General features: G+C 41.4%; 1 protein-coding gene across 14 annotated transcripts in view; it reads left to right on the forward strand.

Annotated features, from left to right (window-relative positions):
* Positions 1 to 27522, forward strand: part of MITF (melanocyte inducing transcription factor) — a 102331-nt gene that overhangs the window by 49491 nt on the left and 25318 nt on the right. For 13 of the 14 annotated variants that reach the window (XM_071756289.1, XM_071756288.1, XM_071756293.1 and 10 more), the window contains one exon: positions 8201 to 8447. In XM_071756289.1, coding sequence (XP_071612390.1) covers positions 8201 to 8447 — 247 coding nt within the window. Of the gene's footprint in view, positions 1 to 7636; positions 7703 to 8200; positions 8448 to 27522 lie in introns of all 14 variants that reach the window. The other variant, XM_071756296.1, reaches the window with a different exon arrangement.

Below are 27522 nucleotides of genomic sequence, written 5' to 3' on the forward strand. Positions count from 1 at the left end.
CCCAGTGGCTTTTTGGCTGGGAGGGACTCTACATGTGTGAATGACAGGTACAAACTGAGCAGAGGATGCTTGAGTCTTGTTTTCCACCAGGCTGTGTCTGTCTGTCTAAGTGATAGTTCTTTTCTGAACCAAGATCTGACTGCCCATCACCTTTCCATCATATCTGGGACTCCACAGTTGCAAAGTATCAAAAAGTTAGATGAACGTAAGTCATCTTCCCTCTCCTATACAGTGTTATCTTCTCTGTTTACCAAGATAAAAGCAAGTAAATTCTATATTACAAAATCAAGAAGTACAGAGGTTGTTAGTGAAGTGTTATCTCCTTGCTTTTTTGTTTTATCACCTCTTGGTTGTTTTAGCTATCTGCTTTTTTGTTTTGCAAACGAGTGTAGAGCTTTTTAGAGAGGCAAGGATGCATAGATGTGCTGTCTGAAAAGTGGTTCAAGAAAGCTTTTGACAAGGTGACTGGTCAGGCTTTTGAGTAAAAGACAAATCCACTTCATGCTGATTTTCTTTTTTTTTTTTTCTTTTTTCTTTTTTCTCTTTTTGTTCTCTCTCTCTTTTTTTTTTTTTTTTTTTTTTTTTTTTTTTTTCCCTTTTTTCTTCTTGTTTTCTTCTTCTTGTGTAATCCCAAAGTTTGTGATGGCTTTGAAAGTTTGAAGAAGAGCACCAAACCAATACTGGATAATGCAGTCAGCTAAATTTTAACTTCCTTTAACCTTTCATGGAATATTTTGGGGAGCTTTTGAGTTATTTGTGTGTAGGTGTCTTTTCCTTCCCTTCTTCTTGCTCTCTGAGGAATTCAGCCTCTTTGAGCAGAGGGGAAACAAGGGAAATAGTGTGTAGAGCATCACCTGGAGTCTCCAGACCGTTACAGATGCACGTCCACCTCTTGCAAGGTGCCCCTCCTGTGTGGAGGTTCACCCTGTGAGCCTTGAGTGAGAAAGAGTTACAAGTTGTCTTGCACCCACCCTTTCCCACTGTCTTTTTGCTGATAAAGATCGTGAGAAAACCTGTGCCCATTACAGACAGCCCTTATCCACTCCTCTGATGCTGTTAATGGCCTGATCACACCCCTTTTAATTAATGAATGGGAGAAGCACTCTCAGAGCCAACCTGTGTCTGCTCTTCCTCCTGGATCTGCAGCAGGGTCTCCCATCAATGGGACAGTGATGGTTGTACAGGTGCAGGGCTGAGCATCATTCCTATGGGAGCACCAGGTGTTCTCCTGTGTCCTGGGCTGTCTCTGGCAGCAGTTTGTGCACCACTTTCCTCATGCAGGGGAGGCAAGATGTAGAGAGATCCTGACCCTGGACTTCAGGGCTGTTTTGGAATCCTGTCATGATGGTTGAAGACCTGGCATGCAGCTGCCTCACCCACCTTCTTTTTCTCCTTGGTAGGTGCTGGATTGCACAGGTCAGCACTGCCCACCTTGCTGCTCTGTAGGGATTGGAGTTGCCAGGTCCTTATCTGGAACCACCCCCAGAGACGTGACCAGCCGGGACACTGCTTGACTTTCACCCAAGGGTGCTCTGCAAAAAAAGCCCTTGGAGAGGAGTTGGTGTGGGGGAGGAAGAGGGAAGCTGTTAAATGTTCAGGTGTTCATGCCCCACTCCTCGGGCAGCTTCTGTCTGGAAGTGGTGGCTTTGCCAGGGTAATGGCCCAGTGAGCTGGTTGTGTGGTTGAGTTGGTGTGATGGAGGTTCTGGGAGCTGTGGCTGGCTGAGGTCACTGTGGTCATTTGCAGGAGGGGAAGAATCATACAATACTCTATGTTTAATGAAAATTTTATATATATATATATATATATATATATATATATATATATATCCCTACATAGCTCTATTTGTCCTTCTGAAAATAAAGATTAATGGAACTTCAGTTTAGTCATAGAAAGACTTAGGTGCATTGTAGTGATTATTATGCAGAGGTCTTTGAGGATATCCTAGGTTTCCAATTATTCATAACAGGATTGGTAGTAAAGGATTGTAAAATGTGACCTTTGCAGCTTCTAGATTGAACCTCTTTAGTTTTACCTTGTTTCTTAATCTGGTGGTGATCAAGCTTTCCAAGCTATACTGCAGGCTGTGTCCCCAAGTAAATGGGCATTCAAGCAGATCAACTTACAGCATTTTATTAAGTCAACACTCATGCAAAATCCACCTCCAGAGCTTAATAATTGTTTACTGAGTGCTCCTGGGTCATGAGAGAGGTTTTCATTAAGTTCAGAAAGCATTATGTTCAGCAGCTTGTGAAGGTGTGTTTTAAAGACAGGAAGAAAAATGGAAAACTACTAAATGGTGTACAGCTACTTTAAAAAAAAAAAAATCTTAGCTGAGGATTAAACAGAATGCTTTGTCGAGGTGTTGGGGTTTTTGTGGGTTAGTTTTGTTTTGGTGTTGTGGGTTTTTTGTTTGTTTTTTTTTTTCGGTGGTGGTGGTGGTGTTTGTTTAAAAAAATAAGACATGTATCTACTGAGTTAATTCGATTTGTAATTCAACCCTTACCTCTTGAGTAATGAATCTTCATGATGGGTACTTGATTTTTTTTTTTTTTCTTTTTTTTTTTTTTTCCTCCTTCCCCCTGCCAACCAGGTGCCCTCAGTGCATTTGGGTAGTGGATGGATGGATGGATGGATGGGTGGGTGGATGGATGGATGGATGGATACCCATTGGGCTGTGAGTTGTTCCAGGGGTGCAGCCCCCAATGTGGGGTGAGTGATGCTGCTGCAGGAGAGCAGCTCTGAGCTGCTCCAGGTCAGGGTAGGAAAGGACTTGGAGGGACAGAAAATGTTTGCCTTGATGCTAGAGCAAATGCAGCAGCAGATAGTGTTTTGTTGAACGTGGAACCTTCAGACAAACCTTTCATATAGAGGCCTGAACCATAGTCCTTGATTTATTATAAAGGTCTCCACGCTGTTTGTGTCATTGTTCTGTCCGTGGAAAGAAAGGACGTAAAAGGGTGCCAGCTGTTGGTTTATTTTTAAATTTTTTTTTATTGACACTTTGGGCAACACCAGGCAGTTCGTGTGTGAGCATTATGTCCCCATAACCCACAATCAATTATTAAATTTTAGGCATGAAGTATAAAGTGCTCCAGGAAAAATTCCTAGTAGTGTTCTTAAACTTAAAATCTCTTGCTTTGCTGATGATAAAAGAGGAGAGATTTGGGGGGAGGAGTTTTGTTTTTGTGAATTTTTTGGTTGAGTGCTTTGGCTCCCTCCTGCATTTATTTATTTATTTATTTATTTATTTATTTATTTTCTTTTGGGATCCTTCCCTTTTCTGTCACTTCTCTCTTTGGCAATCAGTGGTGCTGGCTGGCAGGTTAGATGCTGTGAGCAGTGTTGTTTCTTCAGCCGTGTGTATCATCTTGTCAACAAAAAGCTTCTTGAGGTTTTACTGCTTGGTAGAGAGGCTGAAATAGGAATCTGTAAAAAGAAATTGAAGTTTTGAGGGCTCTGTATCAGTCTTTGAAGAGGAGAGGTGTTGGAAGGGGAGCTGTGTGGTGATGCCTTTTGGAGGTGAAGCCAAGTGTTTGAGTTGTGTTGTTGGCAAGCTCTCATCTGCTTGCTTTAAAAATCAAGATAGTTTTATGCTAATGTCAAGTGCTTAAATGTGGATGCTTTGCTTTTCTTTATAAATAATTATGAATGGGATAAGGGTAGGACATGAAACACAAGCATTTAAATCCTGTTTTATTTCTCACCTCTGACCTCTGAGATCTGGTGCAGCTCAGTGGATTTCTTGAGGTGCTAAATCTGCTTTTCTTGGCTCATTTTTCTCTGGACTAACCCATTAACAAACAGCTGGCACCAATGGAGGAAAGCAGCAGCCTCCCTCTTCCGTGCTATTGCTCTGCTTTTTTATAGCAGGGCAGTTGGTCCTGCCAAAACAAAGTGATTATGAAAGCTCTTATTTTAAAAAATGTATTTTATTTGCCTTTTGTTTATCTCTGAGGAGTTGGTATGTGTTTTTAGGTACTGTAACCTAGAATCTAAGAAACTGTGCATTGGAGGCTTTTTTTTTTTTTTTTTCTTAACAAATAAATAATCCTAAAGCAGCAATTCAAAAGCAAAGCTGAGTTAAATAACTTTTTCCTGATCAAGATCTCCAGAGAAGTTTCTTAATAAATACATAGCTAATGCAAAATAATGTTTGTAGACTGGACGAGTCATGTAAATAAGGCATGTGACCCAGAGAACTTGTTTGATCCATTTATAAGAGTCTGCAAACAAAACGGACCAGCAGCAGACTAGTTTGTCTTTTTGCCCAAGGAGAAAGAGATAAACTAATCAGTAAACATCTGGGAAGGTAGATGAGGCTTTAAAGGGTATGGTCTCTGTAATCTCTTGAGTTGATGACAATGAAATCAAACCTGATTTTAATCAGATCAGTTGCCTTTTGTTGTGCAAGGGCCTGCAGTATGTATGCAGTAACTAAGATTTCCCAGGCCTCTGTGCAAAGGGTATGGAATTCAAAGTTATTTAATAAAATATTATCACTTCATGATTAATTGGATTGGCAGATGACACCCATAACTAATAACTCTCAGTCTGAGTTACACTGTGCTTATTACACTGCTAATGGATAACTGGTTTAATCATGTCAATTAAAAGGATGAGTCGGTTTCATTTATTGCAATTAAATGGTACCCATAACCTGTGTTTGCAGGAAGCATCTCAATCACATTGTGTATCAGTTGTTTGTGTGGGCTCTGTTACCAACTCTGCATAATCTGGGGGTGAATCAGTTCATGTATGAGAGTTCTGAGCCTACATGTCCAGGATTTGGGTTGTACTGTGGTACTTGGCACTCACAGGAGGAGCTCTGCCTGTGCAGCAGCACATGGAAGTCAAGAAGCTTTAAAAATACGAATTTTTCAAAACTTTTTTGATGAGGCCTTTGTAACATAAAAAGTTTTTAATAACTTTTTTGACTGAAAAACTTGAGTTTCTGGCAGAGCTTCTCTGTTTGATCTCCAGAGGGCAGGTGATGCTGTAACCCAAACCATCTTCCGTTCCATCTTGGAATGTTGTGAGGTGGAGCAGCTGGGATGGAGGAGGGAAGCTGAGGAGGAGGATGTTCTGTCTGTGTTGTGCATGGGTCAGGCTTAGAGAATGAGGGAGCAGCATTTCCAACTGTTTTCCATGTTTTATCGTGGATGGGTTCAAGGAGGGCTGGCGTGGTGAGACTACCGTGACCATGAGATGATCTTCAGAGCTCCAGGGGATAAATATGGGAATTTATCCAGGGGATAAATAATGGGGAATCTGCATGGCAGGAGCTGTCTTGTGCTTGCCCAGTTTCTTTAACAGTGCTTGTGACAGAGGCATCTTGGCCAGGCAGGCAGGTGTTGTGCAGCAGCTTTTATCCCAGATAAAAGCATCATTTGAACTCAGATGCATCGAGGGCAGGAGCTGTGGTCTGGCAAGCACATTGCTGCCAGCTCTGCCTGTGGTCAGGGCTTGTGTGCTTCTGTGCTGCCTAAAATTATAACTTGCACAAATAGGAGAATGGTGTTTGCTGAGCTCCTGGCTGTGTCGTTGGTTTCTGGCTTCTCCTTTGAAATAAGGATGAACAGGACATTCAGTCACCTCCTTTCAAGCTTTTTCATCCTCCTCATCTGGCCACCAAAATCTAATGTTCTGGATGGGAATAAGGTCAGATTCTTCCCCTTGCTGGGACTGCTCTTCTTTTGATACTGCTTTAAAAGTACATTGCTCAACCTTGCAGTACCTTCCTAATTCCATCTAAGCCATTTTTTTCCAGTGCATAATTTAAAATACCGAGCAGCACTGCAAAAGAAATACAAAAATTGGAAGTGTCTCTGCCCTTTAGGGAAGAATTTGGCAGAAAAGAATTTTGTGGGATTATAATTTCTTTTAAAGGCAGAGGCTTTTGTTGACAATTTTCTCTCCACAGTAGACCCCTGACTCATCTGCAGGAAGATGTAAGGACAGTTGAGTTGTTGCTGTGAGTAGGTACAGTAATTGCGTGAGCGAGGTGAGGTTCCTGGCAGGGGCTGTTTGAAATGCCATGAAAAGTCATTTCTCCTTTCTTCTCCCTCATATTCCCCAAAATTCTAGGTTCTGAGATGGTTTTCAGCACACTTGGCTTGGGCAGGTGGAGAAACAGTTTGAAATAAAAGAAGGTGGGAGGAACCTGCTGGGTTACCAACTTTGGAAGCATTTAGGTATCTGTAAAAAAATGCCAGTAGGACAAGAATGAGAATCCATCTTAGTGTGCTGCTGCAAAATAAACTTTTCCTCAACATGAGGGGAGTGAATCCTTCCTTAAAAGCAGCATTTGAGTGCTTTTTTGTTTGGTTGGTTGGTTTTTTTTGCACATTTGTTACAGCGGTCTCCAAAGTGGGGTGAGCAATATTATTGGTGAGCAGGAAAAAACCTATTAACACTTCAGTAATACGTGTGTATACATCAGAAATGAATATATATGTATTGGGGGGGTGCATGCTCAGAGAGTTTTTCCTAGTAGCAGCGTGTGATTAAAAAAATTGGGAATCTGTTGATCTGTAAGTATCCTGTCAAGGGCATAAAGCATCTCCTTGGTTTGGAAATGTGCAAGTGGTTCAGCTGTGCAGCCAGGAAACATGCTGCTGGGTTTAGATGTGAGAATGCTTTGCCCTTAATTGAAAGGGTGATGTTTTTTACTAGTATCACAGTCAATGACTTGTCTTGGGCAGCTAATTAGTGCGATTATTCCACAGCTGCATTAGTTTCACCACAAAGGTTTTCTCTTGTTTTATCAAAAGGATCAGTGTCTCTGTGAATGTTTCAACCTGACAGGTCTTAAATAGCAAGATGGTCCCCTCCCTCCCTCCCTGCCCCCAAAAAGTGTGCTCTGGAAAAGCAGTGTTTATCTCTTGGGAAAGTAAGTGTGGGTTCCCTTTTTCTGTTTCTAGTCAGAACTGTTTTCAGCATTGATCCTAAAGCAAACCAGAAAACTTCAAGCAGCACTGGTTGCCCAAGACCTTGATTTCTACAGCTTCTGGGCCAGACCTGGAGCCAATGCTGGCTCCTGGCCTCCTTTGTAAGCTGTCACCTCAGCATCCTGCAGGTACCACCTAAACACCAGGGCCAGTGGTGGGGTGTTCAGGAGCTCTCTTCACTCCTGGAATGGGAGAGTTCTCACTTCCCCAGGCATGGCCCTGCATGTATACAGCCTAATGAGTGCTTTCATTCCCTGGGCTGATGGCAATTAGCTGCAGCAAAAGGAATCAGAACCCAAATATCCTGGATTATACACACTGTAGCTCTTTTATGGAGTCATGTATTTTTACCCACTCGCAACATTCTGCCTTTGAAGGATGTGCAGCTTGGTATTTACATCCCCTAATTGTGCTGCCTTATGCTACACAAATGTCTTATAAATGGATTTTAGTTCTGAGGGCTAGCAAAATGATGGGTTGCTTCAGGAGGTCCCTGCAGTCCCTGGTGAAGTCCTGTGGTTTGTCTCATGCTGTCTGGTAGGAAGCTCTGTTTGCCAATGGCTTAGAGATAGCTCTTCAGTGGTGAAGTGTGCTAGCTTGAGCCAGCCTGATGGGCTTTATAAAGTGTGACGGAAATAAAGCTTTTATTGTTGTTTATTCTGCCTCTTCTTGTATCTCTGCACTAGGAAGATGCTGGTTGGGTCTGGTTTCTAGTTCTGAGGAGAGTCAGCACCAGCAAATCCAATCCCGAGGTAGTATTTGCAGAAAATAACAGAACCAAAGTTATGTTGTGCTTTCTAGGGAAAGGTAGATTTATTTTACCTATTTATTTTTGAGCTATTATCTATTATCTATTTATTATTGAGCTCTTATTTTGGACTATTATGTATACCTGTCATTAGACTTGTTGCGTCCTTTATTCCTTTTCATAAAAATGGATACGAGCGCCTGCTGCTGCGGATCAAAACGTTTGTTTTTCTCATGGATGGTTGCTGTAAAACTTGAAACAGCAAATAGCTCTTTGCAGCTGGGTTCTGGCATTGGGAAATGGTTAGCTGCAGTCAAGTTAAGGCAGCCTAATGTGGCTGCTAAGTACCTGAAGTAGGTCGGCTCCGAATTCCCCCTCGCGTGCTGCCGCTCTATCCTCACCCATCCCGCCCCACGTCCCGCTCTGATCCTGCAACCTCCAGCTGCTGGAGCCACCATCCCGTTCGTGGAAGCTGAACTCTCTTTATTTGGTCTTCCCACAGCAATTCCGAGCATCCTGGCGCTTCCAAGCCTCCCTTAAGCTCCTCCAGCATGACCTCACGAATCCTGCTACGACAGCAGCTCATGCGTGAGCAGATGCAGGAGCAGGAGCGTCGGGAGCAGCAGCAGAAGCAGCAAGCAGCCCAGTTCATGCAGCAGCGAGTGCCCGTCAGCCAGACACCTGCCATCAACGTCAGTGTCCCCACCAGCCTGCCCCCTGCCACCCAGGTCCCCATGGAGGTCCTCAAGGTACGCTGGGCTCCCTGTCTTTGTGTTCAGGAGCTTTCGCTCATCGAAACGGGATGTATTTAATGGGGACGCGGTTGTAGGGGCTTCTTGGCAGTGAAATTTTGCAAATAAAAAGCTGCTCTCTGGTTCAATTTGCAGCTTATTTGGTGTCCTGGTAGCGAAGAGTAGAAAGTCTTTTTAAAAAAAAAGTTTGTGTGACTTTTGTTTTCTTCAGACTTTGAGATCTCGGGAAGAAGGTTTTGTTACAAAACTGATGTTTCTGTCATTTTCCCTTCTGGAAACAATTCTCTGCCTTTCTGGTACTTAGTTATTTTCAAAAAGAAGGAATTATCAATAGGCATTCAAATATGTATTTTGCATTTTAAAAGAAAACACATATTTTTGTAAAATGGAGTCAAAACTCATTACAAAAGAGTTTCTCAGAAAGCCTTAATCTGAAATACGGGTGAGTTTCCAGCCTTTTGCAATGAGCCTTTGTAATCCTTTTTTGCTTAAATGACTTGTTTGCTATTAGTAGCTTTGGATTCCTTGTCCTACTGGAAACTGTAGGAGCTTGTTAGTACCCTCTGTCAAAGGAGAGGTAGCTTGCCTAATTACATGGGGGCAAAAATGTGAACAGCTATAAGAAAAGAGATAATTTCACGCGCTGGGTAAGTCCAAGTGGCGTAATTTAATATGAAATGTGTAAGTGAAAGAATGCAAAACATTTTTAAGAAATCCACTGCTGTATTGAATGAAAATTGTATTTTTGTTAATTTTTAAGAGTTACCTATTTCCTCTGCGTTACTGCAATCTTTTGATTGCAATCTGATGCGTAGCAACCGTTTCTGGTTGGGAAGCGTGTTGTTACCAGTGAAGTTAATTGAGTTTGGTTACAACACACTTGTAGTTTGCTCATCACTGTTGTATATCAATGATACTCAAAAGATTTAGGTTTAGAACAGACTTGCAGGCATAGCATCTCGAGGCAGTCCCTGTGCCATGTTCATGGGGGAACTGGAGGGTGCTTTTATTTATCAAATCTGCATGCTGGTGATACTTAATTGGGACACTTGAGTCACACTCCAATGTGATCTATGATCAAAAGGCAGCAGTTGAATTTGGAATGTTTTATATGTTGGTACATTTCCATTACAAATTAATTATTGTATAGTCTGAGCGTGTGTGCAAGTAGCAGAGTCAAAAATGGTCAAGGAAGAGGTATTTTGAATAACATTTTTGTAAAGTAATTTATGAAACGTGTTTCTAGGTTATGACAGCGTAGTTATAATAATTCAGATCCAGCATATGTGTAGGTGCTATGAAATAATGTGTTTGTTTGTCATGCACTTTGTTAACTTAATGTGTTAGATTTTTACATTTTTCATCTTACCATATTAAGATGTGAATTGGGGGGATTTTATTTAAACCTCTCTGACAACTTGTTGGAAAGCGTTTATTTTCTGATGGTATTTTACACTAAGGAAGGAGTGCAATGTCTTGAAGGAGCATTAGCAGTTGTCTATATTGTTCATTTTCCAATTGCCTCTTTATATGCCAGAGGAGGAGAGGCAGCCCTTTAGTTCTGAGGGGCAAACTACAGAAGATGCTGCAGATGAGAGGTGATGCTCAGTTATTACAAAAAGGATTACTAGGAGCTGGCTTGTCCTAGGATATGTAATCTGCTGGAGCAGTGCTGGGGAACTTCCCATGAAGGACTTAAATCTGGATCCTAATCCTTCAGGCCTGCTAAAGGAGTATCAGTCCCTCTTGATGGAGGAGGGTCTCCTGGAATGAGGGAGGACACCTCCCTTGCACTCATCTTTTTCCCACGTGGCAGCATGGATGACCCTGTAAGGCAAAAATTAAGAAAATGTATCCTTAAGTGGCCTGTAAATTAAAAGTAATAACCTGCAACAAGAACCTTTTGGTGACAGAGAATTGTGGGCTGAAGGTTGTGGAAACATGAGCTACCTGCTGGAATAAAATGATGTCTTCTCATCACCTGCATTTACAGAAGTAACAGCCAGCTGCAAAACCAACTCCTCTTGGTCTCTGCTGATGGGAGTAGAGAGAACACATAGTTTATGTGTTCTGGGTGGGTGAAAGGAGCTAAAGATTCAGCCTTTTATTTTTTCTGAGAAAAGTGGACCAACTCTGTACCAAAAAAAAAAAAAAAAAAAAAAAAATTAAAAACACCGATTTGAACTTAGGATCTTGCTGAAAATTTACCACTGATATCTCTGTGAGAGTAGCACTTCTCTCAAAGGTCCACATAATTTTGGGGTTTTTGATAGAGTTATTTGCCTCCAAAGATGAGATGAAGAATAAATCAGGACCTTCCTGGTAGCAGTGTGGTGACAGCCAGCTCTGCCTGCTGTAACACTGTGTGAGTGACATCATTTCCCTGCAGCTGCTTTTTACACTTCAGTTGTTTTCTGGCTGTAGACAAATTTTCCATATGAGCTGTACAGAAGTTTTAATTAGATAAATAGGGAACTAAGTTGGTAACTTCATTATCCAGATGGTCTGGATTTAATGACCTTAAAGAATGAGATAGACAAAAAGGGGATTTTTTTACACTTTCCGAAATATGAATCTGCGAGGCAGTGTTCTTCAAAAGAGATCTTTTTGAATACTGTTTCACAAACAAATAAAACCAAGTGTAGTGGCTATTTTTGTGTTTGTTTTGGAACTTAGGATCAAAAAAGCTCACTCCAAGCTTGTTGAGTTTTCCAGTGTTTTGTGTTTTTAGTTATATTGTGTGCCTTTTCCTTTCTCCCATTTTTCACAGTGTGAGGAGATGAACATGTGGTGTCTGAGGATTGTAGTTTGGAACAATGAGTTTAAAAAGAAGCCAGAGGTGTTCATGAGGTTGGGTATTTTATATTTATTGTGAAGATTTTGATTTAGAAACAATACAGAACTAAAAAGAATCTACGTCACATTGCATAGGAATCTCCAAATTACATAATGGGATATGGTCAAGGGCCATATGGATAAATAGAATTTCATTTTCTTGAGTAATGACTTCTTATTGCATCACTTCTCTGCCTAGTAATGTAGCTTGGCAAGGTAGGAAATGACCTCTTGGAGTTGAAATTTTGTGTTGCTGTGTGCAACCTAATTAGGAGATGGACTAGGAGCAGGTGTAATGCCTTTGAAATAGTATCTCAAATCTAAAAGCAAAAGGAAGATTTGTTAATGGCTGTCAGTTACCCTTTTGCAGAGCTGATGGTAGCTTGACAGATGTGCAGGGTGGTTTTTTATCTTTAAGCACCTTCTCATCCATCTCCTGTTGGTACTCAAGAACAGACACTACAGAGAGATGTCACAGGAGTGTCTCTGCTTCTGCTGCAGTTCAGTTTCTTGCCTGGCCTTGGAAATAGGAACATGGAACTTAAAAGGTTGATCGCTGGGATAGTTCCAAGCCTTATCAATGTTGGAGAGAATGTGTTCCTGAAGTACAAAGTAAGTTTTTATTTTTATTTTTAGTTAAGAGTTAACTTCTTTGCAAAGAGTTCATCTTAAGATGTCTTCAGTGGATTGTTTTATGGAGTAGCTTCTTCCATACAGGTGTATTTTTATTCTGTATACTTAATTAGTATTAAGAAGCTGGTTCTCTTTACTGTTGTTGATTGCACTTATTCCCTTGCCTGGTAGGAGTCTTTATATGTTGGAGTGGAATCACTGCTGGAAGTCTTTAGTATTCCAGAGCTGATTTTTGGGAACTGGTTGCTGCCTTTCTGGAAGCAGGGCCAGCCCAGGTCTTGAGGAGGTTGTGCATCAGGTTTCTTCCTGTAGTCAGTGAGAGATGATGATGGGTTGGTCCTTTTGCTCCTCACTCATCCATCTGCATAATATTACTGCTGTTAATCCCATACCTTGTAGACTAAAATGTGTTAAAGGTGATGTAGACATAGAGAGAATGCACTGTTGGTTTGTAGTGAAGCTGGTCTGTTTATCAACCTCCCCAAAGCTGTCTTGGGCTTTCTGCTCCTGTCTTCTTGCTTGATAGCACAGAATTAGCTTTTCTCCTGTAGGCCTAGCAGCTGCCTGCTGACAATTATTTAGGGAGCACCTCCTGTAATAAGAGTTGATGGGTTCTCCTTTTTGTGTCTCATTCCCCATCTCTCCTGCTCCCCACCTCCTTTCCTACGAAGTACCTTGCAAGGATTCTTGTGAAGTAAGTGATTGCCTCTCTGCCAAGCTACTGGCAGCAGCAGGACAACTCCTTGTCTTTCTGACAGACAGTGGTACCCTAGCCACATCCACAGAGTAGTTCTCAGTCTTCTGTGTCAGTCCAGGAAGCTGATTTTTAGGATTTATTTTTTGTTCTGAAGAGAAACACTGACTTGCATGACAAGGATTTTACTTAATGTCCCTCTGGCACCTTCAGCAAAGCTGAAGTTGTAGCAGTACAGGTATGGGTCTCACCATCCTTTAAGAGGCACAGAAGGAAAAGTGTTTTCCTTCATCTGAAAGATGATAAATAAGAAATGAGCCTGAAGGCTGAAATTACCAACCATCAGGCCTTATTCTCCCAGGCAAAGTTTGCAAGATTTTCTGCTAACTTTGGACCTGCCTGCCCAAAACATAATGTGGCAGCTCAGAAATTGCCACTGGTGTGAGCAGGATTATGTCCTCCATGGGAAGAGATGCACAAGAGCATCCTCAGGAGGCAGGAAAGGAGGCTCAGGGCCAGCATCAGCCCCCAGAATTGCAAATCAGTTCCTTTGAAGTCATTATCATTTCTTGCAGAATTGAAAACTTTACCAGTGGGCAGCTGACACCCATCCCTCTGCATGTCAGGCTAAGCAGATGGAAAGTGGAAAATTGTGGATGAACACTTCTTCCCCCTGCCCCCCCATGTTCTTTATTGGTGTTCTTCAGCTGGCACATGGATGCCACACTTGTGCTGTCATGTTTTAACCTGATGCACCAGATCACAGCACAGAGGTTGATGGAAGCCTAAACTGGATGTCTTGAGGTGAAATGTTGGGGTGGTCCCTGTCCCAGTCTGTTTCTGCTGCTGCATGTTTAACTTTCCAGAGGATGTGGTTGATTTACCTCCCCTTCCTCCTACGTGTTGTCCTGTCAGATGAGTAGCACAATGAGGAATCTGCTGGACTTCTCAAACCTCTTCCTCTCTCTTTCTCTGACATTGGGGGTTTGAGAATGTAACTTCCATTTGGCACAGGTGCTGAGATGCTTGTCTGAAACCTTGGGTGCTGCTGCAAAGACCTAGAGGGTTGGAGTGGGCACCTGCAGTGGTGTAAATAACTTTTATTACCCACAAAGCATTTATGCAGCGCCCAAAGGAAGGTCTCCTGACCAGGTCCCTTTTGGGATGCTAATATCTCCTTTATCACAGAATAATCATGGTTGGAAAAGACCTCTGAGATTAATTATCCTTGTTTCTGGAGAATGAGCAAGCAGTTCCTTTGCTCCAGGGGATCTGGGCAAGGCAGGTCCTGCTTTGTTGGTCTGTATCATGAGATCTCTCCTCTCTCTGCTCCCACATGGTGCCTGCTCTTGCTAATGGGGCAGCTCACCCCAAAATGTGATGCCTATGTAGAAACATATGTATGGAAATACAGGCTAAAACCCCATGTCTTAATACTGGCCATTAACAGGTTGTTATTTTGTATCTACTTACAATAATGCTTATAATACACTGGATATTTTTTTTAAAATTTAAATAAATTTTTAAATCACTAAGGACTCCATTTAGGATTCCTTTGCTGCACTGCCTAGGTTGGTGTCTTCCTGGTAGATTTTACCTGCTCTTTTGGTGCTAGAAATACAGCTCTTTACTACTACTTCTTGTCCTTGTGGCTTTTCTTCTCTCACCTGGGCACCAAAGCAAGCCCAAACCCCTTCTTTTCAAAGCCAAGAACCAGATCCTGTTTATTTACTGCATTTCCCCTCTTCCAGCTTGGTTATTGCAAGAGCTTTTGCCCACCTCATATTGGGCAGATCTCAACTGATACCAGAGCAGTTCTCTTTGTCTCTCCCTGAATTTCACCACAACTCATGCTCATCACACCCCTTTAGAGCCACTTTTTCCATGTCAATTGGAGCTCAGTTCTGCATCCTCCCTGCTCGGAGAGGTGGAGGCAGCCAGGCTGCCCTCTTGCCTTCACCTTTCTTCACTCAGATTTGTAATGCACCACAATGAGAACTTTGCATCAGGTACCCTGTATTTCTTTAGTCATGCCAGGCATGCCTTCTGAGTGATGTTAGTGATTATGGACATATATATTTAAAAAACCAACCCTTCTTCTAGTCCTTTTTCAGGGTGAGCTGTGGTGGTAGTGCAGTCCTACCTGGCAGGGAAGGCTGTGCAATTAACAGTGATGTTTTTGGTGTAATAATTACCATAAAACTTCATTGTAGAGGGGACTTATCTCACAGTGCTGAAGAGCAGGAACAATGGGATGTCAAGATAAACGTGTGGTGGCATCTGCTGCAACAAATGTGTGTTTGTGGACACACTTATCTGATTAGAAGTTAATTTAATCTAACCTGACAATGGTAGATAGTGGTGTGTGCCAGTATGTTAAGTAAGCATGGCTTGCTTTTGGAGTTGAGGACTTAGGCAAGGGATTTGCCAGACCAGGTCTTGGTGAACTGCAGATGGTTAAACTAAGGTCACTTACACTCAGTGACTCTGATTTGTGGAACTTAAGCTTACAGCAAACTCATCATAAAGGAAAACCTGCCTAAAACTAAAGCCCTCCTGCCTTGTCTCCTAAGCCTTCAGGTAAGTATCTCTCAGGCCTTAAATCCTCTGCTTGCTCAGTGGGTTGAAAGCTGTTCCAAAACAAACTTTAGTGCTGGGTGCCTGTGGTTAGTAAGAGAGGTAAAATGTAAACTCTTGCTTAACACCCAGGTTATTAGACATTAAAAATGCATGGAATTCAAGGGGGCAACAGACTTGTTGTGTGTGAGTATCTGACTGCTCCACTGCTGGTAGAAAACTGCTTCCAGCTTTTGTCCCAAATGTCCTTTTCCTATGGATGCAAATATGGCTGTTGCTTAGCTCTGGAGAGACATCCTGGTGCTGATCAAGATGTTTGATTTTTCCATCTTGGTTCTTTGGCTGTGGCACAAAATAGAGCTCCCAGAGTTGGGGGATAAACTGTGCTGCAGCTTAATGGTGCTGTTGGGGGGGTTTGGGTATTCCCTGGGCAAGTGATGCTGTGAGGGGACTGCACAGGTAACTGAGCAGAGCAGGATGGTAGCTGAGAAACTGCTGCTTTTATCATAGAGCTGTTGCCCTGCCAAGTTCACAGTAGTTAGTTTGAAAAAACTTCTTTTTGACATGGTTGAAATAAGGATATATTGACACACAATTATATAGGCATCTGGAGGACCAGTCTCTGATAGCCTTTAGAAGGTTCTTGGTGATTTATATCCTAGTTGGTGGTCTTGAGGATTTGCTGTCTTCCTGCTGGCATGATTACATCCACAAAATTAAGGAGAGCTTGCTGAGTTTGTTCTGCTGTGGCTTCAAAGCCCTCTTTTTTTTTCCTTTCTTTTTTTTCTTTTTTTTCTTTTTTTTTTTTTCTTCCACGGTCTAGACATATTATCTGATGGCTGAGTTACCAGACCTTGGGAAAATGGTGGTTCACCACGTGTCAGTGGCTGGTTTGGACCTGCAGAAGATGAGTTAATCTTCCTAAAGATTTGGAGGTGCCCATAGTTGTGGGTATTAAAAGCTGCAGCCCACCAGCTAACAGGTTTTAACAGCTTTATTAAGTCCTTTTTTTAGTCAATGTTAATATAAAACCAACTTATTTCACTTTCCTGGCTAAGACAAGGGGGGCTCATGGTCATTGCAATTGTGTTTTTTTGAGTTCGTGGCTTAATCTGGAAGAAAATAGAGCCTGGAGCCACACACAGGGCTGGAGAAGAGGGTGGGGGTCTGGGGAGGCCTCTGCTGACACCTTTGATAGATGTTAAATTTTAAATGTGAAAATTTAGATCTGCTTAAAGTAATCTTTGGGTATTATGTACGCTTGCAAATATTTCAATTCTTCAGCTAGTTTGGCAGCATTATTCTCCGAGATGCTGAACCTGCCTGGTGAATGAATTCAAAGTGACAAGCTGGAGACATTCCTGCCATTCAAGAGAGGCTTAAGGAATTTCTTATTGGCTAAATTACAAATATGTAGCATTTTGCCCAGCACTGCATGGCAATTTCAACCTGCCTGACCATGACAAGATTAGCACTTTTCCTCCCCCTCCCCAGCAGCAATTTTTCTTTTTCTTAAACAATAAAAAAATTAGATTAAGAAGTACCAGGCAGAGATGCAAAATCTTGAAAGAGTGAAACCCAGCCTTACCTTGAATGATTCTGTCTGTCATTGGATTGGTTCCTTAATTAGCCCCATGTCCTTTAACCTCTTGAGAAATAAGTAAGGGATAAATTTGGGGATCAAGACAAAGACGCCCAGAGATTTACCACACACCGCTAGGTAATTCATCAAGGAATGTTGGTAATTAGCCCTGCCTCTTTCCTTTCTGGCTCATTTAATAAAACTGGTTGATTTAAAATAATTCCTGCTGGTTCATTATCAACTGCTTTAAGAGCCAAGTTATGAACTTGAAACAAAAAACAGTATTGTGTTGGCTGTAAAGGATCTGGCAAGTGTGTTTTGGTTTGTTTTTTAAAGAAAAGGAATTATTCAGTCCCGTCATCAGTCTCCCCAACTTGATAATTAAATATTACTTTGTTTGGATTACCATTTGGCTTTTTGGGTGTGTTTATTTCTGGTGTCTAGTACTGAGAGGCAGAGAGGAGGAAAAAGAAATATAAAAAAAAATCCAAGGTCTTGAAGAGGTACATGTCAGGTTGTGTTAAGAAAGCATGGCCTGATGGAATCCAGCTGAATACAGACTTTACAATAGTAGTAGTAGTCATGCAGTTGGGGAAATGGGGAGTGCTTTAACCCTTTATCTCTCAGAAATGAGTGCCAGCTCCATGTCCTTTCTTGGAGCAAAATGTTTCATTGAATAAAGCACCTCTTTAATGCTTCTAGTGGAAATTTTGTCCCTGGACCGAGGACAGAACTCATCTGCTTTGATTTGCTTAGGGAATTATCCATGCAGAGCTTATTCTTTTTCTTTATAGAGCAGAATAGTATTACTCAGAAATTAAATGAGAGATTCAAGCTAGAAATGGATTGATCTGGTGCTGCCTTTGCCCTGTTCTGCAGGAGAATCTCTGTATGGCAGCTCCTGTTTGAATTGGTTCCATCAGTACTTGCTGGCCAGGAGATCTGGGTAGCTCTGTCTGACTTCAAGAATGAAGTTACTGTAAATCTTCCCTTAATAATTAATGTCAGACTGGGATTACAACACTTCTGAAACTGTTGTGGGCTAGAGGAAAAGCAGCCTGTCCTCTCCTTCCTCTTGTGGCTTGCAAGATCCTGAATCCTCTAGATGGATTTTTCTGAACCTCTTGTAACACATCAGTGTTGTTTTGGGCCAGAATTGCATGTATTCTTTCAGTGCATATAAGAAAAAACATTATTATTCCTCTTCCATGCATCCAGTTTGCATTTTTTAGATGCTGCTATGATCCAGCAAAACCTTGTGTCTGCTTTTAACTGCTTGGCACATGGGTAAATTAAAACCAAAATAAAACAAAGTGATGATCTTTGTGGGAATATTGGCTCTGCCAATCTTTAATTCTTTGGAATTCTTTTGTTACCAGCTATGAAATGAACTTGCTACATCCAAAAACTTGCAGAGGGGTTGCTGAGTAACAGATAGGTTTTTTCCAGCTTGTAATGATGTAGAGCAGAAAATTAAGTATCTTGAAAAAATAAAATAAATAAAAATCAACAACAAACACAACTCTATTCAATACCAGTGTTTTTTCAAAGTTAGAAAGTCCACAACAAATTAACAGTTTGAGTTTCCCAAGTCATATTATTATTTTTTAACATCCTGGAAGAGGCTTTTGTTATGGACCTCTCTGGCTTAATATCCTCAAATTGCTGAATATCAATAGTTGCAGCTAGTTCTTGGAATTGTGTAAGTTACCCAAGAGTCTTCAAGCAAATCTTATTTTTTTGCTTTTGAGCTTGATTACGAGCAGCATGCATTTCAACATCAATATTACAGGAATTAAATTAATAGCTGAAGTGCTGGGAAGCCCTGAGAACTCAGATGCCATTCTTTGTGTTGCACTTTCAGAATCTCTCAGCAGATGGCATGATGGTTTCCAGGAGTTTGTATTTCTTGGGCAAGCTTTCAGCTGCTGGTGAAGTCAAACTCCAAGGCTGTTCCTTTCACTGCTGAAGGCTGATACTCAGGTGTTAAAAAAATTTTGGCACATTATTCTAATCATGTTGTTTGCTTGTGGTACCATATTCTGTTTTCATCAACTCATGTCCTAGAGGTACCTTTAAAGCCATTAACCAGCTAAATGCTGTATGTGATAGTTATTACATGCAAAAAAACCCAATTATCTCCTAGAAAGCTGAAAGGCAGGCTGCTTCTTTTCAATAAACCTGCTGCTGATGTCCAGCAGAAGTACCAAATCTACTCAGCAAGCAAGACTGGGATGCTAATAAAGCTTAAGTGTTAAAACTGGAGCATGTTATCCATGGAATATTGCCTATCTAGGACACAAATGTATTGGGGTAAATCACATCCCCCTTCCTGCTTTGTGCTACAAGTCCTGATTTTTATAGACCATGTGAACTAGTGAGAGAAGAAGATTTGAAGAAGTATGGCTTTCTAGAATAAAAGTAATAAATATTTCTGTGTTTCTAATCTAAAGAGACTTACACAACCTAAAACCATTAGCTGTTTTCAGGCAACCCATCTACTTGAAGTCCTGGCTTCTGGCTGCAGCATTTTGTTGCTGACATGGCTTCCTTCCTGAAAATCACCCAGAAATTCGTGGTTGAAACCATCAAAATTCAGTTTGTGGACTTAATAGCTCGTTTCAGAGGAAAATGTTAACAGGCAACTAATGGAAATTATATTTTTAAAAATAATCCCTTCCTTGTAAGTAGCACATTTCAAGATGAGGTGTAGAAAACAACTTATCTGACTGTCCCAGATCTTAAGAAGTCTGCTCAAGGCAGCACACTAAACCTTGTCTTTAAGGCTGCTACTTCTCTGTACTGAAGACTGTGACATCTCCCTGTCTTTGCTTTTTAGGTGGGTGGGTTTTTTCTTTCTTCTGGGTTTGGAGAGCCCTGGATAGAGGTGATATTCTCAGGAAAGGCTTATTCCAGCTTACTTGTATCAGTGATCCAGAGAGCCATTGCCCTTTACCAGCCTCACTGTGCTGATAAGAGCTGACTGATAAACCTGCCTGGCTGAGAGCTTGTGTTTTGGGGGGGAGACAGAGATGCTTTTAGTGCTGCTACAGTCTCATAAAGTAGGGCTTTTCTGTCAAAGCAATGTTAGCATTTCAGGAACTGCTTTAAATGTAATTCCTGCCTTGTTAAGCAGTGCTTTAAAGTTAATTCTTTTCTGGTTAAACAGAAAATTCTAGGAGGTGAGAGTCCTGTTTAAAAAAATAAAATAAAATACAGCAATCATCCACATTAACTTACTAATTGAAAAGTCATCCTTTGAGCAATCTCATACCATTGTAGTATAGAATTAATTTGACTATTTTACAATTCTGCTCTCAGACTCCCACCAGAACCAGGCTCTTCTGAAATACCAGGACAACCTCGGTTGGTCTCAAAGAACCAATTTGTCAGGGAAGGAGTAAAATGACCTTGAATGAATCAGCATTTGTGTGTAGCAACTGTGAGCTTTCCATCCCTTTGCTTTCTAAAAGGAAACGAGTTCTGGACCACAGGCACCATTCATTCCCCAGCAGTTAATGGGCCCCATTCACATGAAAGTTCATATATTCCTTAAGGCTTCAGCCTTGTCTGGTTTGCTGTGTAAAAGGAAAAATAGTATTTAATCATGTTACTGTGGTTTTTCAAAAGAGTTTATACTTTTCTAAAGCACGTTGGCTTTTTGAGGGAAGAAAAGTGGTGCCTTCTGCTCTGGAGTGCTGCAAAATATTTCAGTAAGTGGTGGCTCTCTGCTTCCTATGTGAGTCACTGCTCACCACTGCCTTCTGCCTTTCCCTGAGCTGTTTAATAAAAGAAACAAGGGAATAGCTTCCAGACAGAGCTTCTGCCAGTTCCCAGGACTTAGCCTTAGAATTTGCAACTCTCAATTTGCAACTTCTCCAAGAAAATTTGTTAATTCCCTAATTTTGGTTGAAGGTGGCAGGCTGCAAGGGCTGAGTCAGGTCTGAGCACACAGCCTGGACACTCAGCTTTGGATGCAGGGTGAGGAATGTGCTGACTGCTACAGAACCCAGGGAGTAAAAACAGTTAACTCCTAGAGGAACACACTTAATCCAACTTTACATTTTCTTCTTTGGTAGTTGCAATTCCAGATAATGCCTACAGAACTGTTGCTACCAGCTGTATATAAGCAATAGGCCACCAGATGGGGTAAGGCAAAAGCAGCTTTGCCTATTGCTCAAGTAATTCCTTATTTGTGCCTGTTTTAATTTTTTTTTTCCATGATGCTCTGACTGGCAGCAAAGGTGGCTGATGGTGTCCCTTGCAGCCCTGGTCGTGGATCTGTGGGGCCGTGGTAAAAACTATGTGGGACTGCTGAAGCAGTTTTGACATTTAAAAAAAAAAACAAGCCTTGGTTTTGGAAAAGTGACTTTTTAATTTAATGAGCCTTGTGATTTGGATTGCTTGAGTCAGTATAGCCCTGCAAAGAGCTGTACCTGGGGGAGCAAGAGCAGAAAGCTGATGTGGTAGGGCAAGAACAAGCAGCTGGGCATGAGCACCAAGCCCTGTGTCAGGACAGCTCTGCCTCTAGTTTGGAGCTCAGTTTGTGAGAACAGCCAAGAGCCAGCCTGACATCAAGGGCTTGAAATGTGTGGAGTGTTCTGAACTGTTCTCTGCTGGGTCCCACATCTTGCAATGCCTTTCTTGAGGATGCACAGCTTGCTGTGGTGGCCTGGGGACTGGCTGTGACTGCATCTGCCATGGCCAAAACCCAGCTGTTTGCTGTTGTGAATGTACTGGCATCTCCTAAGAGATGTAAAAGTTTAGGTTTTTAAACTTTTCCTCTGATCAAATTTTAATTCATTTAAAATACACCTCTGTTCCTTCTGAGCTTTTTTCATTCTTGAAGCTTGAACATCTCTAAAAATACTTATTCTACCCCGTAAAGTAGTGATATGGTAAAATGGCTTTATACTTAAGGTTTAAAAAAGGATGAAGATTTAGCATCTAGTTAATGCACATCTAATCTCTAATTACATCCAGCTAACTAGCATCTGGTTGCCTTCAGCTGTGTTATGCTCTGATCCCATTTCTTAGGTAGCTAAAACTGTGTGTGTTCTCCATCAGTGATCAGAGGTGTGTTGTGAAATACAGGGCTGGTCGTTTGGATTTTTTCAATGTTGAAAGAAGATGAATGATTTTTTTTTTACATTAATATGGCTTTGGGGGAGGATACTCTGCCTTTTCCCCCTTGTGAACATAGTTCTGTTCTTGTAATAGCATTTGAAGGGTTACATTAGTGTGGGTCAAGTGCGGTTTAAAATAGGATTCTTCTGAGACCAAGCCTGGAGGCCCTGTTTTTTTTTTTTTCCTTCTTCTTCTCAAAAGACGTTTTGATCTTCTGATAAAACTGTTGCCTCTGAATTTCTTGGTGATTCTTATTTGCAACTAACCTTTGGAGAACTGGAATGATAACACACACTCTTCTTTGTCTTTCGTGAATGTGCCTCTCCTGGTGAGTTGTTGGCTTGTGCTTTTTTGAAGTTCAGATGAAACCATTGTAAAAGCGTTTTCTGTAAGCTGTTTGAGAAGGTGGAATTTGTCTGATGTCATGTAATAAAATGTGATTCCAATCCTGCACAAAGAGCCCTAATCCCAGCCCTGGTAGGACTCCATGCAGTAGAGAATCAAGAGCTTGTGGTCCCTCGCAGACCTTACACACGTTCCCAGGCTGAAAATGCTGCTGTGCCAGGACGTGTGAGAGCATCACAGAACCTGAGCCCATCTTTTTTAATATAACCTATTTTTCCCAGTCTTTCACTTTTCATAAGGAACTTGTGCAATATCTGTTGAAGTAATGATCGTGACTGCATTTTCTGTTACAACTGCAGTAAACCCAGAGCTACTATGGCAGTTCCCTCCTTTTTTTGTTAAAGATTTCTCCAATTCAGGTGATTATCCTGCAAGCCCCCCATCCTCCAGCCTGATCAAGGGTCATTTATGGGGCCAGGAGCTTCTCGTTTCACAGTGTAACTAATTATTTGCCTACTATATGTGAAATAACAGGAGGAGAAGGGTTTTCAACAGCTCTGGAAGACATGGAGGGGCAGGTGTGGGGAAGGTTACAAAAATGGCTGAGTGATTGGATGTTGTTTTTGTAAGTATAAAATAGATCGTGATGCTATGTCTCTATGTATGTAAGGCCCTAGATCTTAAGAGGGCTGAAATGTTGGCATCCTTGGCTAATAAATGAGCCAATGTTCACAATTTTTTTTTTCTTTTTTCTTTTTTCTTCCTCTGGGAGCCAGACTATCTGCTGTCTGCCTGTTGTGAGAATAGGATCATGATGTGTAAGAGTTGAGGTCATGGAACCAAATGGGCATTTGCCTTAAGTATGTCTGTGAGTGACAGAAGTATTATGGCAACATTCCTTTAGCTAAGGAAATAATGCACTTAAGTTGCATTATGGCTTCTGGGTTTAAATTTAGAGTAGAATAAGCATACTTAATTTCTTATTGTTGTTACCTGGAATCTCTTGTGGCTACTGTGATGTCTGCTGTAGCACCTACTTTGTGAGGTGGCAGGAAATAAAAGATGTAATATTGCTTAATGGAAGTGTCAAGACATTGGCACTCAGCTCCCTAGGAAGAGCTATCACTGTTCAAAAGTAACTCTGACACTGTTGCTTTTTCACTTTTGACAATCTATGGCATCAATTTGATCCCCCTGGATTGATTTTCCTCCAGAGCAGTGGCTTGCCACCCTCTGCAGGGAGCACACCCACCAAAATCCCAAAACCTCCCAATTCTGGTATTTAGCAGAATGCTTCAGATGGCTGCCAGCTGAGTTTGCATGAAGGTGACTTGGATCATCTTACATTAGTGAACACGATGATCAAGCACTCTCAGCTACTGAAACTACTTTATTACAACTCAGTAGGTTTTAATACAGCCATAAATAACATCACAGCTCGTTGAGCAGCAGGATAAAAATGAAGGAGTTTGGTGCTAAGGCAACTGGCATTTCCTTCCCTTAAATGAAGTCAGCGATTTATTATTATTTTAGGCTGTGTCTAATGATGACATTAGCAGTGGGAATAAAATGGATGGATCCAGACCTTATTCTTCTGCTTGTTCCATGTTGGGGCTGACATGAGACATCACTGGCTGTAGGCAAAGTGGGCTACAGCCCTCCTAAGTCTCTCTAAATCTTTATTAACTGAGCCCTGTAGAAGCTCAGGGTGTGTTAACATGCGTAAAACTGTTTTGAATTAACAAAATCTTCATTCTTTTGCTGGCTGCTTCTCATGGTGCTGTGTATTTGTTGTAAAGTGGATAGCCTCAAAACAGGCATGTTCCAGAACAAGTGTCCTTTGTGCTGTAGGCAGTGTCTTGCCAAGTGGTTTGTTAAAACAAATGCTTCTTTCGAAATAATTATTTTCACTCTTATTTTTGGATACTTCTTTCAAAGTTTTGGTAGGAAGGCTTTTTGGTAGAAGCACAGGCCTGGCTGTTCCTTCACAACAGTTGGGTTTGGTGTATTTGTTGTATGTTTTCATACTCAAGTCATGATTAGTGGCATCTTCTTGATACGTGCTTTCTAAGTGACCTTGAGAGGATGCTGCCACAGTCCCCCTGCAATTATGGGAACAATGAGCTTAGCAGTTTTCACCTAAGTCATTTTTAGACTTAAGTGTGCAACAAGTGTAGATGTCTTCAGACAAGTATGCAACAAGATGTAGAGCTTGGGCTAGATGACCTTTAAAGGTCTCTTCCAACTCAGACTGTTCTATGAAGCCCTTTTGACGTGCACCGTGTCTCCAAAGTGGGGAGGTACATTTTTTCCCTTTGAATGTAGTAATCCAAGAGCTGCTTTTGAGTTGAGAAATAGCTTTTATTTTAAAGAGAGAAGGATACAACTGCTTCTGTTTGTGGCTTTTGGGCGTTTGATTTGATCTAGTGCCACCTTCTCTTTCCCTATCTTGTGTTTCAGTACTGAATGTTGAAATTTTTAAAATAAATACTTCAGTAGCCCACAGGCAATATTCTGAACACCAATTCTTTCTCACAAGCTGGCTTTGTCTTAGCATGGTCTGCTTAGGCTAAACTTCTTGCTTAGCCCCAAAGTGCCAAAGATGACAGTTCTGAACATTTTAAGTTATCTGAGCTCAAAACTGTGTCTGATGCACTATAAAATCGAGTGACATTTCACAAACCTCATAGTGAAAAATGAGACCAGTGTGGAGGGTATGATTTTTTGAAATTTATTAAAGTAACAAGTTGGGTTTTTTTCCTCTTCCTTGTACTTGTTATTTAATTTGAGCAAAAGAGCCTATTTTAGAGTAAATTCATGAAAAGTCAGTGTATGGCAAGTCCGTGCAGCCATAGCATAGATTTATGGCATTAAAATCTGCTCGTAGCATGAGGACTTGAAGCTTTTTGGATTTTATTTATTGAAGTTAGGACAAGCAACCAACTTGTCCCATTCTTTGCGTGGGCAAATCCATGTCTCTAGGAAGCTGGTAATAAGAATTTTATTTTAAAATCAGCTTGTGTGCTCTCTCCTTCTGTTTTCAGCTTAGCTCTGTTTACTTTTTGCTCAACACCTTGAATAAAACTGGTGCCTGATTTTTGCTTTGTTCATTTTCTACAAAGATGCCATTCCTTTTAGTGGGTTCCATTTGCATTCCTCACATTTGGCAGATGAGCAATGATGAACAACCTGAGCAAAACCAAGTTTGGAGGAGGATGCCTCTTCTCACCTGTGGAAACTCTCTCCTTAGGGCATCGCAGAATTTGAGAAAAAACTCATGTTCTTTCTCTTGCATAGGAAACTGCATCCTGGTTTGGGTGTAGGCTCTAGAAATATACCCAGAATCCCTAAATCCTTTGAAGGCTGATGTGATAGTAGTAGCCTGACCTGGGAAAACCCTGCTGAGAGAAGGGCTGGAGTTGTGCACCCCGTCCCTGCTACAGGAAATGCAGTGAAATCATGAAGATAATGTCTTTTTTCCAGCAGGTTTTAAGTAAATCAGAGACTTAGAAGTGAAATAGTCTGTTGTGCAGGTCCAGCAGGGGTTACTGAGGGCTGGAATGGTGGCTGAGTTAGTAACCCCTGTGAAATGTAACTGATAGTCTTGCTCAGGTTCTAAATATGTGACTGCAGAGTCCTTGGCAACCTTAGGAGGAAGATAAAGTTGGACAAATAGTTTTACCTCTCTGAAGTGACTCTTCATAAAGTTAATAGTGAACTGGGTTAAAGTGGTCTGGTAAATCTTGGGCTGTAGGAAGGGTGGATGATTGTGCATGGGCTACAAAAAGCTTTGCAAGGGGAAGCATGGAGCAGGGATGGCTTCAGGCCACCTGTACTGACTCTGAGCAGCTGAAATGCCTTTAGTCCTATGACTGTGTTCCCTCTTGAGTTCACGTCTCTATGCCAGCTCTTGCAAGAGAGCTTCTGGAAGTGACTTTATGTCTATCTTTAACAGTTCCTTTAAAGAAAAGTCATTTGTGTCCTACTGTGAGCAATCTCAAACCCTCTTGTGCTGATGAAAGTGCTGCTCAGCTTCCTTAGGAGAGAGGAGGATGGCAGAAGTGGACATAAATATGAGGTGTTGGAATTAAGGTTTTTACCATGGCAGTACCATAATTCAGGCTTACCTGTCAGATGCAATTGTGTGGCTGATATTGTTGCCTGTTAGTCATAAAATATTTACACTCTGAAGCACCTGGGGTAGGTGAAATCCCAGCAGAAGATTTGTGTCTGGCAGTTTATGGAGTCAATTACTTGTCTGCCCTAAAATGTTGCAAAGCCTTTTGGTATCCTCTCAGCGACTGCGTAAAATAAAAATTTATGGCGTATGTGTTAGGATGTAAACAGCTGAAATGCTGGATTTCTAACAAAAAAGAAATGCAGGAGTTTCAAAGGACTGAATCCTGTCTGAATGCCACACTTGAGGAATGGCAGCTCGCACGCCACTAACCTGCAAGTTGCATCAATTCCTCTTGCCTTAAGCAAATCTGGCGAACCTCTCTTCAGTTTCCTTAGATACTGTTGTCATGTGCTTCTATAGCTAAAGCACAGTTTTTCAATACCAATCCACAAAAACTTTGTTCTTTTTGTCTGCTTCATGTCTTTCCCTTGGATAAAAAGTCACGTTACGCAGAGGAATTTTTGGTGATGAGCAAAACAACCCCTGGTTGTATAAGTGACCATCTGTACAATGTGCCTTTTCTTTTTCGTAAGTATTTTTGCTTGAAGATAACTGTGGATCAAGTTAGACAGGAATCGTGATGCCAGATCTTAAATAACTTTATTGTACCTGCCTTCATTTTCCAGTTCAGAGAGGTTTTGGGTTTTTTTATGAGTTGGGTAGCCAGGGAGTTTTATTGTCTCAACTGTGTGTTTTTCCTGGCATTGCAGTGAAGCCCATGATCAATATTGAAATGAAATAATTCAAGATTTGTTATGGTCTTCAGGACTTTCAGGCTTAGGGAGTCAAGCTCTGGTGAATACAGCTTGCAGAATCTTGAACCTGGATTTAGAAAACTTTAGGAGACTAAATTACTCTTAATGCAAGAGGCACTAATTAATTTTTTTTCTCAGATGTTATTCTCCTCAGATACGTTGCTTTGAGCCTTAAAGGATAGACTTCTAATTTTGCAGCTTCCTCTTCTTATTCAAAGTCCTAGAAGATTATTTGTTGCTTCTGCTGTTGGCTTTTTATCCTTGAAAGTAATGGGTGGAAGCAGCTCTAAAAGGCAACTTTGAAGCCCTGGCCCAGCATGTTGAACAGGCTTTCTGTGCCAGCT

Source organism: Heliangelus exortis, chromosome 12, assembly GCF_036169615.1.
Source record: "Heliangelus exortis chromosome 12, bHelExo1.hap1, whole genome shotgun sequence".
Classification (NCBI taxonomy): Eukaryota; Metazoa; Chordata; class Aves; order Apodiformes; family Trochilidae; genus Heliangelus; species Heliangelus exortis.